Source organism: Aulonocara sp. 'chitande type north' Nkhata Bay, linkage group LG7 (genome assembly GCF_057382095.1).
Source record: "Aulonocara sp. 'chitande type north' Nkhata Bay isolate Kocher_YH1m ecotype deep benthic linkage group LG7, A_spYH_male_GT1.1, whole genome shotgun sequence".
NCBI classification, from domain to species: domain Eukaryota; kingdom Metazoa; phylum Chordata; class Actinopteri; order Cichliformes; family Cichlidae; genus Aulonocara; species Aulonocara sp. 'chitande type north' Nkhata Bay.
In genome coordinates, this window is record NC_141350.1 from 23,467,291 (window position 1) to 23,481,354 (window position 14,064).

The 14,064-nt window shown below is 39.5% G+C and overlaps 1 protein-coding gene across 3 annotated transcripts in view; it reads right to left on the reverse strand.

Moving 5' to 3' along the window:
• Positions 1–3,250: 3,250 nt before the first annotated feature.
• LOC147325158 (copine-8-like) overlaps positions 3,251–14,064 on the reverse strand; it is a 94,493-nt gene continuing 83,679 nt past the window's right edge. Inside the window, exons 16-21 of one of the 3 annotated variants that reach the window (XM_086299513.1) lie at positions 11,973–12,100; positions 7,411–7,513; positions 6,212–6,269; positions 5,423–5,496; positions 5,004–5,102; positions 3,830–3,950 (exon numbers count right to left, since the gene is read on the reverse strand). In XM_086299513.1, the coding sequence (XP_086155639.1) occupies positions 5,037–5,102; positions 5,423–5,496; positions 6,212–6,269; positions 7,411–7,513; positions 11,973–12,100 (429 nt within the window). In that variant the 3' untranslated portion in view covers positions 3,830–3,950; positions 5,004–5,036. Of the gene's footprint in view, positions 5,103–5,422; positions 5,497–6,211; positions 6,270–7,410; positions 7,514–11,972; positions 12,101–14,064 lie in introns of all 3 variants that reach the window. The other 2 variants (XM_086299511.1, XM_086299512.1) reach the window with 2 other exon arrangements.

Below are 14,064 nucleotides of genomic sequence, written 5' to 3' on the forward strand. Positions count from 1 at the left end.
AAACCCTTAATCTTTATACAACCCTCACTGTTATGTAAGTGTCATGCATGTTTCATACACAAATACATGTACTGCATGTACAGTATATACGAGAGAGTGGGCGTGAGATGAAGCTCACATCTTGTCTTGATAAATAAATAAAAAGGCCATGCCTTGTGTTTCAGGAAGAGAGTCACAGAGTGCCGGCAGTTTGCTGCAAGTCAACTCTCCAGAAAACGTACGCACAATATATACAGATTATACTGTATATTTACATGTACTTATAAAAAGACTGTTCCTGCCTGATCTGGTCTTATCTGGTTCAGGCTGACGTTGCTCCAGTCTTGAAACTAGTGCTACATTTTGCAATTCAACATCCCGACTGTTGTACGGGGTCCCCGCCATCCCGTCACCTCTCCCCTCCACGTGGAGGGACCCTATTCAGTCAAACCGAATAAGCGTTTTTATCCTGGGATGAGATGCTACACTTAACAGTATTTCAGATTTGGCAGAAAAACGTTGCTACGGAGTGGATTTGATCATTAGCTTTTAAATGTCTTGCACACATTAAACACGCATCACTATCTAACAGTTTGCTTATAAAAAATACAGGCCTGTCGTTCATAATTTAAATATGAATAACCTACGTATAAACATTGATAAGGCCTGTTAGTCATGATTTAAATATGATTACAGGCCTCGGTATAAAATGTCATACTTAAATGAGCAGAAAGAAGCAGCATTACACATACATTATACTGACCAATACACAAAAAGGCAGAAATTTTGTACAGTGTAGAAACGTCTAAGAAACTGAATTTACAAGCAGTTCATAACATATTACATAACAGACATATTCATTAAGCATCACCAGCCAAGAAGTATATCGTTATTTTGAGGTGTGAGTTTAGAAAAAAGTGTTGTAAACCTTCTTTTATATTTATTCCTTGACTAAATACGGCCCTACCACACACATAAACTCTACACTACACGTCTCAAAAGTATAAAGAAAAAAATGCTTTTCTTTGGACATTTACATGGATTAAAAGGGACCTCTGGACAAGGTGGTTGATGCTTGTCTAATAGGACATGGTTTGTGCTTTGCTTTCTTATACCCATTAACGGGAAGGCCGAAACATATCTGAAAGTGACAGTGCAATAACCTGAAAACTAAGCTTGATTCATATAGGCTTTAGCAATTCTGTAGCTTATTTCTTTAGAAAGGAGAGCAGCTGTGGTTAGCTTGGATTCACAGCAGTTGCAACAGATTGCAACAGTTACCTACTTGTTTGTCCCCCCGTGACCGTGACAACGACAAGTGGAAGAGAATTGCTGAACAGATGGACGGACGGACGGCTGGACGGATCTACTATTAGGTAGAACATTTTTTTAAAAGTCTGTCAGAATCAAACAAGTGCAGTTACTATTGAGAGATATGGTAAATGGCCTGTATTTGTATAGCGCTTTACTTGGTCCTAAGGACCCCAAAGCGCTTTACACTATACACAATCATCCACCCATTCACACACTGGTGATGGCAAGCTACAGTGTAGCCACAGCCACCCTGGGGCGCACTGACAGAGGCGAGGCTGCCGGACACTGGCGCCACCGGGCCCTCTGACCACCACCAGTAGGCAACGGGTGAAGTGTCTTGTCCAAGGACACAACGACCGAGACTGTCCGAGCCGGGGCTCGAACCGGCAACCTTCCGATTACAAGATGAATTACAAGACGAACACCCAACTCTTGAGCCACGATCGCCCCAATATATAGAACACTTGCTGTATCTAAACCAATGGTATAGTTGGATTTTTTAAGTACATCAGACATTATTATTAATATTATTATTATTGCTACAACAGCCAATTGCTTTTTGGGCATTTATTTACCAATAGAGACAAATTCTATATCCTTTTTTTTTTTTCTGATGAAGGTAACTGAAGACTGATGAGAGGTGGAATATATTTTAGTGTGACGTATCAAAGACACTATTTCACAGCACAGAGGGGTCCAAAATGTATAAACAGAGTAAGGGGGTCACTTTCTTGTAGTGGCAATGTCTTTCTATGCAGCTAAGGTGGCTACAGCTAATATGGAGTCCAGCAAGCCAAAGAAACAAATTAAATTCCTTCCAATTTTAAGCTAACTTTTATTAGATGCCATGCTGACTGTTCTTGCTAACAATAAGTATAACAAAGAAGAAAATTTATGTAACTTATTAGCAGCCATGTTGAAAAAGAGAGAGTGTTAATTGAAACCACTGCTGTGAATCTAAGCAAAGAGCAGCTGCTGTCACCTTTAAAGCCTTCAGGATGCGAGTATTTGATGATGAAACATGGGTTTTCTGTGGAGTCTGAATTTAAGGAGATATATGAAACTTTAGGACTTTTAGTTACAATACTGATGCACAAACATGGACCCAAACACTGTTGTTACAGTCATTACTTTGATCCATGCAGACAGTTGTTAAAAGAAAAGCAATCTGCACTTTTACCTGTTTTCAAATTCAATTTCATATCAAAAGTGTGTTGCTACCACAAAGGTGTGAGCCATCTAATCTGATAGCAACCAAAATGCTATACTTCCCAACGTACAGTTTGGCAAACATGATGTATACGTGGTGAGAAAGGTAAAACTGTGTGATGGACCACAGACTTGCCAAATATCACTTACAACACTTGCTGTTTTTTTTAACAATATTTTTTGGCAATACTGAACAATGTGAGAGGTAGAGAAATGTAAACCAAAAACCAAAACCAGAAATGCTTCTGAAGTACAGTGTTGTTTCATGAAAATAACAAGACTCTGAAATGTAACAACACAGTCAGGTTCGGTAGTGAAATGTGTGTTTTTGACTTCTGGGCTTGGAAAAATCCACGTTTCCATAACCCATTGTGCCAGTAATGTTTTCTGACAAAAAAGTAAGGCTGGTTCAAGTCCCTGTTGCATTTGATTTGACCAGACTCCCAAGGAGCACAGCTTCCTTTCGAGTCAAGGCAGGTGGATGGAGCAGACGATAGGAGCGTGGAACGATTTCCGGTGGGTTTGTTCATGATGGAACATGGCAGTGGTGGTGGGGCAGTGTGTGGTAGGGACAAAGCCCTGAGTGCAGGACAACAGTGCATGCTTTATTTTTCATAAACTGGCACATGCTCTATTTCTATTAAAAAAAAAAAAATCATATATATATATATATATATATATATATATATATATATATATATATATATATATATATATATATATACATACATATATATATATAAGTGTGTGTGGCACTGGGGCCTAAACATTTTTGTACAAAGTCAGAATCTCCTGTTTCTGTAGCTGAAAAATAGGACTCTGAAAGGTATTCAAATTTATTTGTATAAATTTCGTCCTGGAAAATAAAAGATCCACTCCACTCCTCAGTTTTGTAAACATTTATATATCAAGTGACATGACTTAGACAGAGGAAGTGGAAATGGGAACAGCTTGGATTCAGTCTGTCGAGTTTCTTTCCCGTTTACTCTTCCTGGTGCAGCTCCTTGATTTCAGGCCACCACCACTGCCCTTCAAAATCCACACCTTTTTGTCCAGTCTTCTAAACAGAAGAAGCACTCAGGGCTGTCTTCATCACCCTTCACGGCCAAATATTCCCAAAAGTGCAACATGCGAGATGCAGGCAAAGTTTGCCATGTGCTTAGGAGCTTCCAGTGAAGAGTGAAGCGTAAAGAGAGGACAGTAGACCCGGCTGGCCAATACTGGGGTGGAAGCCATTAAATTCGGCTTACCCTTCTTGTGAGAAGGGGGTTGATAGCTGGTGGTGGACAGGGAGTGTAAGGAGGTGGCAAGGGACCAGGTTTGATCCCCCGGGTTCTCATGTAGGACAGGAACTGGTCGGGAATTTCAGCCAGCACTTCTTTAGCCAGACGGGCCATGCTGAGGATGTGATTTCCTCGTCGGTCAATGTAGTCTCTGAAAGGAACAAACTGAGAGGGGAAGCAAGAGGAAAGGACACAAGGAAAGGAGAGAACAGGAAATGAAGAAATCAGATATAAGTAATGTAAAGAGAAATAAGAGGCGGAGAGTACAGAATAAGAAACATGGACATTGAGAATAAGAGAATAGTAAAGAAAATGACAAAGATGAAAAGATAAGACAAATGAAGACAAAGAGGAGAGGAGAGTATTGAGAGTGGAGAGATATTTTGCTGCTATTGTTAATAATAATCATCATTACCATTGCATTAATAATATGCATTATAATTTACAGTATTGATATTGCATACAGATGTTTAAACATCTTGGTACCCAATTAGCCTTTATTACAGGTGCAGTTATAACCACTTTAAACTGTTGGCTTGAATCTATAATCTTAAATGCTTTTGAATGGTTGTTATAATCTTAAGTGTGTATGTGCTGATTCTGTTGATTTTGAGTACACTTTGTACAGAGTCAGAGTGACAGGAAACTGCAGGCTTGCAGAGCGTTTGCAGAAATGAAACCGAAAGCAGAATCTAACTGCAGGTTATTCTGAGGAGCTGGTTAGACGAGGCTATGTGAATAACTAGGGTATTCAAATTGTCTGTTATACTTTTATATTCTTTTATTAAGCTTTCAGTAGAGGTTCTTGGTTAAAACATTTATTCAATTTATATTACATCTATAGTTTTAGTAAAAGGTTGACAGTGGCCTCTGTTTGACTGTGAGCGTTAGTAGGTGAGAGGTGACACAGAGTGCCACGTAAGGTCGTGAGATATCGTGTTTGCTTGTAATTGTGGGCTTGCAGAAGTGCTCGCTCACTGCAAAATCATTGTCTGCGGTTTTGAAGAAGCGCTAATCAGAAAGGTTGACAGGAAACATCTGTTATGAAGATGAAGACAATGTTCTTTTAAACAGTGTTAAAAGTCATTGTGGTTTTGATGTGACCTATGTATGAAATGTATCTGTGACGTATGAAGGGGCGTCATTAATTCAAACCCTGATGCTATAAAAATCTGTGTATGCTTTGATTAAGTTGAAGATCAATCCCTGTCTGCGTACAGAGTGGTCTTCCCACGCGTGTATTCATTAAAATCAATTGTTTGACCAAGCTCTTGTTGGACCATGGTGGTTTTTACTCTCCTTCCTCAATATTTGAACCTTAACAAGAGGAAACAAAGAAAAGGTGAATATAGGAAATGAGATGTGAACAAAAAACAGAAAACGCTTATGCAAAATTATGAAAAAGAAAGCAAAAGAGAGGAAAACAGAGAGAAAAATATTGCATGTAGAGGAAGAAATAAGGGTCGAGACAGTGGAGAGAAGACAGAAAAACCAGCAGACTCAGAACAAGAGCACAGTAGAAGGTCAAGCACAATGACCCTTTCCCATTAATCATAAATCCCACATTTCTCTCAACACTTTCTGCTGAGTGAACAGCCTTCCAGCCAGTCAGCCGTGTCTTCGGGAGTATTCTGTACCTGAACAATGTCCCTCTCCGCGTATCGTCCTTGGGATGAGATCCTCTCTTCGTCCCCATCCAGCTCAATCATTTCTGAGGAGGGAAGTGCATCAGTAACACCCCGTCAACGTTGCGGTGAGCAAACATGACACACGGTTTTTGTGTTTCAACCTGCCAACGTCATTAGCATGCCACAGGCTTACACTTAGAGTGTTGATAGTCTCAAATGGGCAGGAGTACACAGAATTTGCACGGCTGAGCGTGAAGCCACGGGGCCGTGAGTTACACGTAGCTGTGCGCATAAGAGGAACGTGCCCGAATACATGTAAGCACAGCCAGCAATGAGCACCACAGGGACATAAAGCGAATGCGCACTCTGACTTCATATGCGTGCTAATCCCGTTGACTCTGCAGGCTCATTGCTCCCCGTGAGTGAGCTTGTTTTTCTTTTCTTTTTTTAACAGAGGACTGCTCTGTGAACTGTAAACACCAATGTTTCAGGGAGAAAACACAGCAGAGTGATGTAGCCCTTGCGCATTTAAAATAAAGAAGAAGAAGAATGGAAAAAAAGGAGTGCTACTGGACTGAAAAGCGAGAATTTACCCTTTACCTCGGCTTCTGTGAAGGAGGAGAGAGAGAATTAAGGGGAGGGTAAGCGGAGGAGTGAAGAAAAGAAAAGCTGCACGAGGAAGGGCTAAACCATGTGGGAGACAAGATAGGAAGCAGAACGAGGGGTGAGGGCAAAAGATTACTGCATGCTTTTAGACACACACGTATTTGCACACGGACACACATTCAGCCTGCTTACCATCGAATTCCGCTGGTCCAACCCCAACTATTATAATAGACATGGGCAGAGACGAGGCCTGTAAAGGGTGGAAAGTGACAGAATAACCACATCAAAGGCGGCGAAGAAGCAGCGTTCATTCTTTTCACCATTTGCTATCTTAAACCGTGCAGGCTGCCAGTGAAATAGGCCTGCAAATTACCAACTATACATTAACTGTTACAGTCCAAGGAAAGGAAGCTCTATAGAAAAAATTAAATACCATTGTTAAGGCAGACGGGGCCTTACGTCCTTACTCTGCAGCCGGTTTTATAAAGCCCCTCGCCTGGCGAGATCTACGGTTTCTAATTTCATGCATCTGCAACCTAAATCTCTCGAAGCTTGACAGCTTAATAATGACTCCCATTTACATCTTCCTCTGCCCTGAGCTGCAGCTGAACTCCAGGCCTGCATAGCAATATTGTTTATTAAATCTTAGTTGAGTGGGACAGCAAAGTACAGTTGGATTGATGAAGGATGAATGAAGCTTTTTCAGTGTTTCATAACTTCCCGGGTTATTAGACGGACGCCCAAATTGCTTGAGATATGAAGGGCATGGATCCTCCACGGGCTAGTAAATAATTACTCTCAAATCTCACTTTACAATAACATTACGTCACACGGGGGGCAAAGTGGAAAAAGAAGCAGGAGAGCGGATGCGCGTTGAGGCCGTGCGGAGCATTAAGCCCAAGCAGCCGAGGCTCCAAATATATGAGCTCGCCCAAAATCGTTACACACATTAACTCTGATCACTCTAATTAGAAAGCAGAGTTATTAGAGCTGAACATAGCAGCGTTGGGGGTGGGGGGGGGGGGGGGGGGGGGGGGTAAGGGACGTGGTGGTGACCAGACTGACCCTCTCTTCCATTACTTCCCTCATTAGTAAAGATGAGAGACAAAGAGAGGGAAGAGGCAAAGATAGCAGCTGCACTGCTTTTCGCCCTCTCGCTTTCATATTAGATGTTTGTTAGTTTATTAGGCCTCTATTGGGGTTTTAATCATACCTTCAGGGTTCCTTGCAAGTTCTACAGTAAATTAACTGAACGATTATAAGCACACATTTCACGGACTGCTACAGTAGATCACGTTTAGTAACCCACTGTGTGCTTACCAGTTTAAATAAGTTGAAAAACATTTTAAAATATACATAGACCAGAGGTTAAATGTGAAGTGCTACTGTACATTTACTATGGACTCCTTGGTCTGCGCCATGTCTGTGATCACGCCATCAGAGATGATGAGCAGGATGAAGTACTGTGAGCCGTCTGTCACTGCCGAGGCATACCTGGTGTGCAAAGAGATGATGTGTCAGAGGTCAGGCGATCAAAAAATGACAAAAAACTGCCCCAAAAATCAACTTCTGGGTTGAAAAATGAAGTGAAAGTCAAAGCGCCACAAACTGCAGTTCCTATAATTTCCACATGAGGTCGTCTCCAAAAGCTCCTCTGTTAAAGTCACCAAGTTGAAACCATGATGTTTGAATCGTGTCACCCTTTATAACAACTGCATGTAACTGCATTTACTTTTTAGTACCATATGAATACTAGTAGGCCTGAAAGTTAGGGGCATGGCCATTTTAACAGGTATGCCAACACAGAGTCTAGTTAATACTATCCCAGCCTCACCTGTGTTAATTGTAGCCACTAAACTGGAGACTCATAAATGGCTTGCTATGTCCTGCTTCAGTTTCGGAGAATAAACCTATACAGTTTATGGACAATGCTTCTTACATAACCAAGCTAACTAGCATAAGCTAATAACATAGCATTTCACCATGGTAAATGGCCTGTATTTGTATAGCGCTTTACTAGTCCCTAAGGACCCCAAAGCGCTTTACACATCCAGTCATCCACCCATTCACACACACATTCAAACACTGGTGATGGCAAGCTACATCGTAGCCACAGCCACCCTGGGGCGCACTGACAGAGGCGAGGCTGCCGGCATGGCATCCTAACTGTAACTGCAAGATGCAAAATGCACTTCCATCATTAAAAAACTTGATTTCTTTATTTTTAATCCTGTTGGTATTTCATTAGCATTTTTTTCATCTGAAGCTGATTAAAGTTTTAATATGTACTGCACTTACCAGTTTATGTGTCAGAGGGAGCAAGTTTATGGAAGATCCAATTTTATGAGAGCACAATATTAACTTGCTGGAGCAGCCCTTTAAAATCCCCCTGTCTCAAGCCCCACACATTGCCCTCAGCAATCACCTTATTAGATAAAATCTCATATTAGGTTATTATCCCTCAGAGATCAATAAAATTATAATCTTATTTTATGGAAGACAACTGGACCAATTACAGCTGCGTGTAGTTGCCAGGCCCAAAAAAATTACGTAAAAAGTGAAATAGGCATATTTGAAGGGCATGGCTACACTAATTAGTTTGAGGTTTGGGGTATTTAACACACAAAGCGCACAAAAACTGGTTTTCATTCAAGTATTTCACACCTATTCTCAATGAAAGCCAGACTTTTTTCTAACGTTTTTTGTAATCACAACATTTCTAAATATTACATTTCAATGAAAAGTATTTATTAAACTTTTATTAACACATTGTGGAGCAGGGAAATTATTTTACTGCTATTGTTAAATAATTGTCATCATTACCATTGCATTAATAATATAATCTGGAGTTTATATTGTGTTTAGAGGTTTAAACAGTGTGTGTCTTTCAGAAAGGCTAAAAGTCACAGGCTGACAGGAAACAGGCTTGGAGAGTTTTGCAGAAGTGGAAGTTATTTTGAGCAGCAGGCTAAGACGAGGCTTTAACAATGTAACAGATAGCTTTAAGAAGGCCTTAAGCAGTTATGACTATTTTATACACAATGCATATCTGTGCTTATTTGAGTTGATGTTCAGGTTCATTAATGGTCTTAAGCTTCATCTAGTGAGAGTGTCTAGATGATCCATGCTGAGGGAAAACTAGAACATAGAAGGAATTGCAATACATGCTTACAAAACACTTATATATCAGGTCATTTCATATTAAGCTTTTAGTAGGGGTTTTTGATTAAAACATTTATTTAGTAGAAGACATACACATAGTCTCAGTGAGCCTCTGGTCTGGTGAAAGGTCAGAAGTGCAACAGGTGAATTGAGAAAGAGCATGTGAGGTCGTGACACACACACATGAGTTAAATTTATTTAGAGGAGAGATTAGTCATGTCTGGTTGTAACTGCAAAAGTGTCTCGGTAAAAGAGGAACCGTCCTTGTTGTCTCGGCAAGAAAGAGGAACAATTTACTTTAAGACAAGAACGGAAAGTACCAGCCATGAAAATAGAAGATGATTTTCTGGGTGAAAAGCCATTGTGGTGTTGATCTGATCTATGTATAAAATGTATCTGTGACGCATGAAGGGGCGTCAGTAAATCAAACCCTGATGCTATAAAATATCTGTTTATGCTTTGATTAAGTCGAGGACTACTGGCTGTCTGCGTACAGAGTGTCTTCCCACACGTGTGTAGTCATTAAAATCATTGTTTGACCAAGAGCTTGGTTTGTACTCTCCCTCCTCAATTTTGAACCTTAACAACATTCACAAACAATGATAATATATATTAAAGAACACACATTTATACCTGTATTTAATTACATACTAAGGAGGAGTAATGCTTTATAAATGATTAAGTAAACACTAATGCCTTACTAATGCTTATTAGTATGTGATTATTATAGCGTATAACATGTTACTTGCAGCATTAAAAGTTAATATAGAAACCCAATTAATATACAAAGATAAATACTTTGAAATATAGTTTCATGCAGAACAAGTTTATTACATTGACTTCATAACAGTTAAAAAAATACTGTTAAACATGATGGATTCAGCCAATGCCTGCAGAGGTTTTCGTTATATGAACCAAAACTTTTGAAGTGATGTGCCATGGCATTTTGAGACCATACATTAAACAACACTCTTAGGTGAAAACAGTCAAGCAATTAGTGATTTGACGTGACTTGATGCCACTGTTTCTAAGTGCCATCTTCCTGGATTTCAGTCAGATGCTCCACACAAGTGAGGAGTGAACAATGCATCTATTCTCAGGCTGAGTGGGCGGACGACGCTTGCAGAGATGGGATTTGAAAGCCGATGATGAAAGGGGGGGGAAAGTGCTTGTTACAGTCAATCTTGAGGATCATGAGACAAGATCTGGCAATAGAGGATGTCAGGTGGGAGTTGGAAGACACAGAACTAGGAAACAGCACGTAACTTTCTATCGGTGATTTTTTTGTGTGAATTGAGTAAGTGCAGCTGACAGCTTCTTTCAGTATCTGCTAAAGGTATTACTTGTTTTAAATATTTGAAACCTTTAGAAGAGCATATTTGCTGATCCAGTGAAAAGTCAACTTGGTATGTCTCACGCTGATCTGGTTTCGAACTCTTTAACACTGAAGCATAGGGAATTGTCTATTTATGGCTCTTGGGATGGCCAGAAAGGGATTTATCTATTGTATATCTGTGAAGCGGTAGGAGGTGTGACATTTACTGTTATTCACAGCAGTGGCGCCAGCAATCATAATCCTGTATGCACTGAGCTTATAAATGTTATTTTAAAACTATGTTCAAAAGAACAGTTTAAGAACTTTAAGTCTAATCTTTGGATTCAGTAAATGATTCAATCGATGGCTTTTTGGAAAAAGAAAGGAAACTACTCTATACGATAATTATAGTTATACATTAAAAGATTTATCAGGCGATTAAAATTTGAAAAAAATAAATTAAATTCAAGCTTTTCTGTAAATTTCAATCATTCTGAATACTAATCAAAAACTTTATATGCTCAAATATTTGTCTTTATATGACTTTACAGTAAGAGCGTGAATGTTTTTCTTCATTTTTTGTATCTTTACCAAATTACAGATCCTGATTCATTTTGATGGTGGCAATGACCAATAACATATTCAGGCTTTTATCTTTGATAGTCTGACGCAGATTTCAATGTGCAAAAGAATAGCCGTAAAGAGGGTTGATGAACCATTTTTTAAAAAGATATATCCAGAAAAGTATTAGAACCTAAAATTTTTACAGCACTCATTATATATGTTTTAACAACTGAGTAGGAATAGTAGTAGTGGTATGCCCGTGTTTATTTCAGAATGATGGAATGAGCCGACCATCATGAAATTAGAAGTGATGCTAAGCCTTGTATAGACTTTTGACAACATGGAGATGCAGAATGAACTTCGAAGTTGATTTCAATTATTTTTTAATTTATCATCTGGCTTTTTGATTGTATAATGTAGCAGCTTGGTTTGGTGTTATTACTACATATAGCTGATACTTTCTGTATTGCTGCTAAATAAGGGAATCCTGCTTAATGCCAACTGTTTGTATACTATGAAAACACTGAGTCACACTGCCATTTCTTCAGAGGTGCATCTCAGCTGTTTTCTCTTTTTTCTTCAAATCTCATTAGCTCCTATTCTTGCTCCTCAAGCCAGTCTATCAGCCACTGTGCAGGCTAGAAGCAGACTTCTGCTGAAAGCACTGTGATGACCACTTTGCATGTTCAAACCACCACAGCAGGTATTGATTCCTCTCAGGTGATGGTGCTGTTAGCACATTTATCCCCATCTTTTCCCTCCACTTAAAGCTGTAACTTCACCAAGGCTGATTAATCTTTTAGGAATCTTTCCTGCTGAGCTGCACAATTCTTGGTGACATGGTGCTTAATGACATTAACACGTGTCAGACCACATGTTTCACATCCCTCGGTGTATTTATAATGGACGTACCTGGCCACATGGTTAATAACAGGGGAGAAGTGGGTGGGTCCATAAAGACGTACACTCTTGAGACTCTGGTAATAGGCCTCCATCACACCCTCAATACCAGTGCAGTATGGGTTCTGTGGATTACCATTCTGCACAAAAACACAAAGATGTGAATGAGTTAACAATAAGACATTCAGAAATTTCATCTGCACAAAAGGCCCTTGGAAGATTTTAGAGTCACTAATAAAAAACTCAAATATGCAGTCTAAGTCATCTTGTCACAGCAAAAAAGAGCCTTAAATTTCTACTTAACATATTTAAGACAGTTGGCAGTGCAGTGGATAGTGCTACTGTGTCACAGCAAGAAGATTTAGGTTTGAACCTGCCTGGGGACTGTCTGCAGGGTTTGCATGTTCTCTTTGTGGGTGCTCTCCAGATGCTCCCGTATCCTCCCACAGTCCAAAGACAGACACGTGAGGTTAATTTGTGATTCTAAATTGTGGATGAACAGGTTTCTCTCTCTCTCTGTGTATTAGCTTTCTTGCCTGACAGCAACCTGAACAGTGTGTCTCGCCTCTATGTCAATTTTGTGTTATCCCTGTAACGCAAAGTGTACTGTTTTTGATACAGGAGTCTGGGAGTTTTTGAGACCTCTAAACCATTAGATTTTTTCCCCCTGAAAACCTGAATAAATAAATTGCAAAAAATGCCAAATGTAGCAAAAATGATACCAATTAAAACTCAGCAGGTTCTCTAAATTCTCACTTTCAGACAGTTCTTTCTACACTTAGCTCTCGATGATGTCAAAAAGTAGATTTTCTTAACATGTTAATCAAAGTAACACAACTCTGGCTGTAAGCCCCATCCACCTGATGTTCAGACCTCCTTTGTAAGACAGGAAGTCATTCAGAAAAGCATTAAAGAAGGAAGGGATCTTAAGGAACTGCACTAAGGATCAAGAGTAGGAGGATAAAAACAAAAAGAGATGCAATTTAACGGGCGATTTGTAAACCTGCATTTACAGTAACATCAAATGTTAAATGCCCCAAATTAATTACAGATTATATTGACATATGTGTTGATATGTTCACAGCACCATAGGCTAAACGTTTACACATCCTGTCACCTTCACTGATTTGATCTCAATGTTTATTCAAAGGCACTCAGTGTCTCGATTGTAGCATGTATCTAACATCAGGCATTAAACTAAATGAAATTATATTGCAAAGTGTTTTGATATTTGAAGACACTTCCTTATTGCTAAAAGGAATAATAAAAACATCACCATGCTGCAAGGAAACAAAATATAAAGTTGTATTAAATTTGATCTCCCTGGACTGGGACAGAGTTATAATTAATTATCATAACGAACATGTTCGGATGCAAAGTGTCAAACAACAGGATTCCCTGTTAGCATATTGAGAGACGTGAAAAGTGGTCAACCCGGGGCCAAAACATCGATAATACTCCAATATTAACACCAAGTGTAAAAGATCTTTTAAGGATGCAGAATCTCAGCTAGACTTATAAATTACATAGTTTAAGGAAGGCTTTAATCCTTCTTTTGCATCAGTTCGGTAAATGGTATCCTCAGGCAAGTTGGAGCTGCAGTGTTAGTTATAAAAAGATCAAACATGATGATAATTTGTATTAGACTCTGACATAAGCCCATCCTCTGGCTTCTTCCTCTGTGTCTCCCACATCTGTAATATTAAAATATTAAATCTGTGCCTGGTTGACTGCTTTTGGAGGCCCAAAAGAAAGTCGCAAAAAAGGAAACAATGCATTATTTAAACTACCCATATGTTTTAGGCTTTCAATTATCTGAGTAAGAAACCATCCTCACTAACTCTGCTTGGCTACCCATGAGTACGAACAGTGCACATGAGACTCCATTGTTTTGTAAATGGAGCTTGCATAATTAACGTCAGATTCAGTGGTGGCCTTCTCCCACTGTGGCTACACAGCTGTAGCCTTCCTCTTTAAGAGCTGACTCAGTCAGATCCTCAATCGTTAAATTAATGCATGTGTGCCTTTAGGGAGTAGCCGATGCTGAGCAGCTGTAATGGCTGTAAATGCCTCTGGAGCAACATCTGGAGGTGAGAGTCGACCA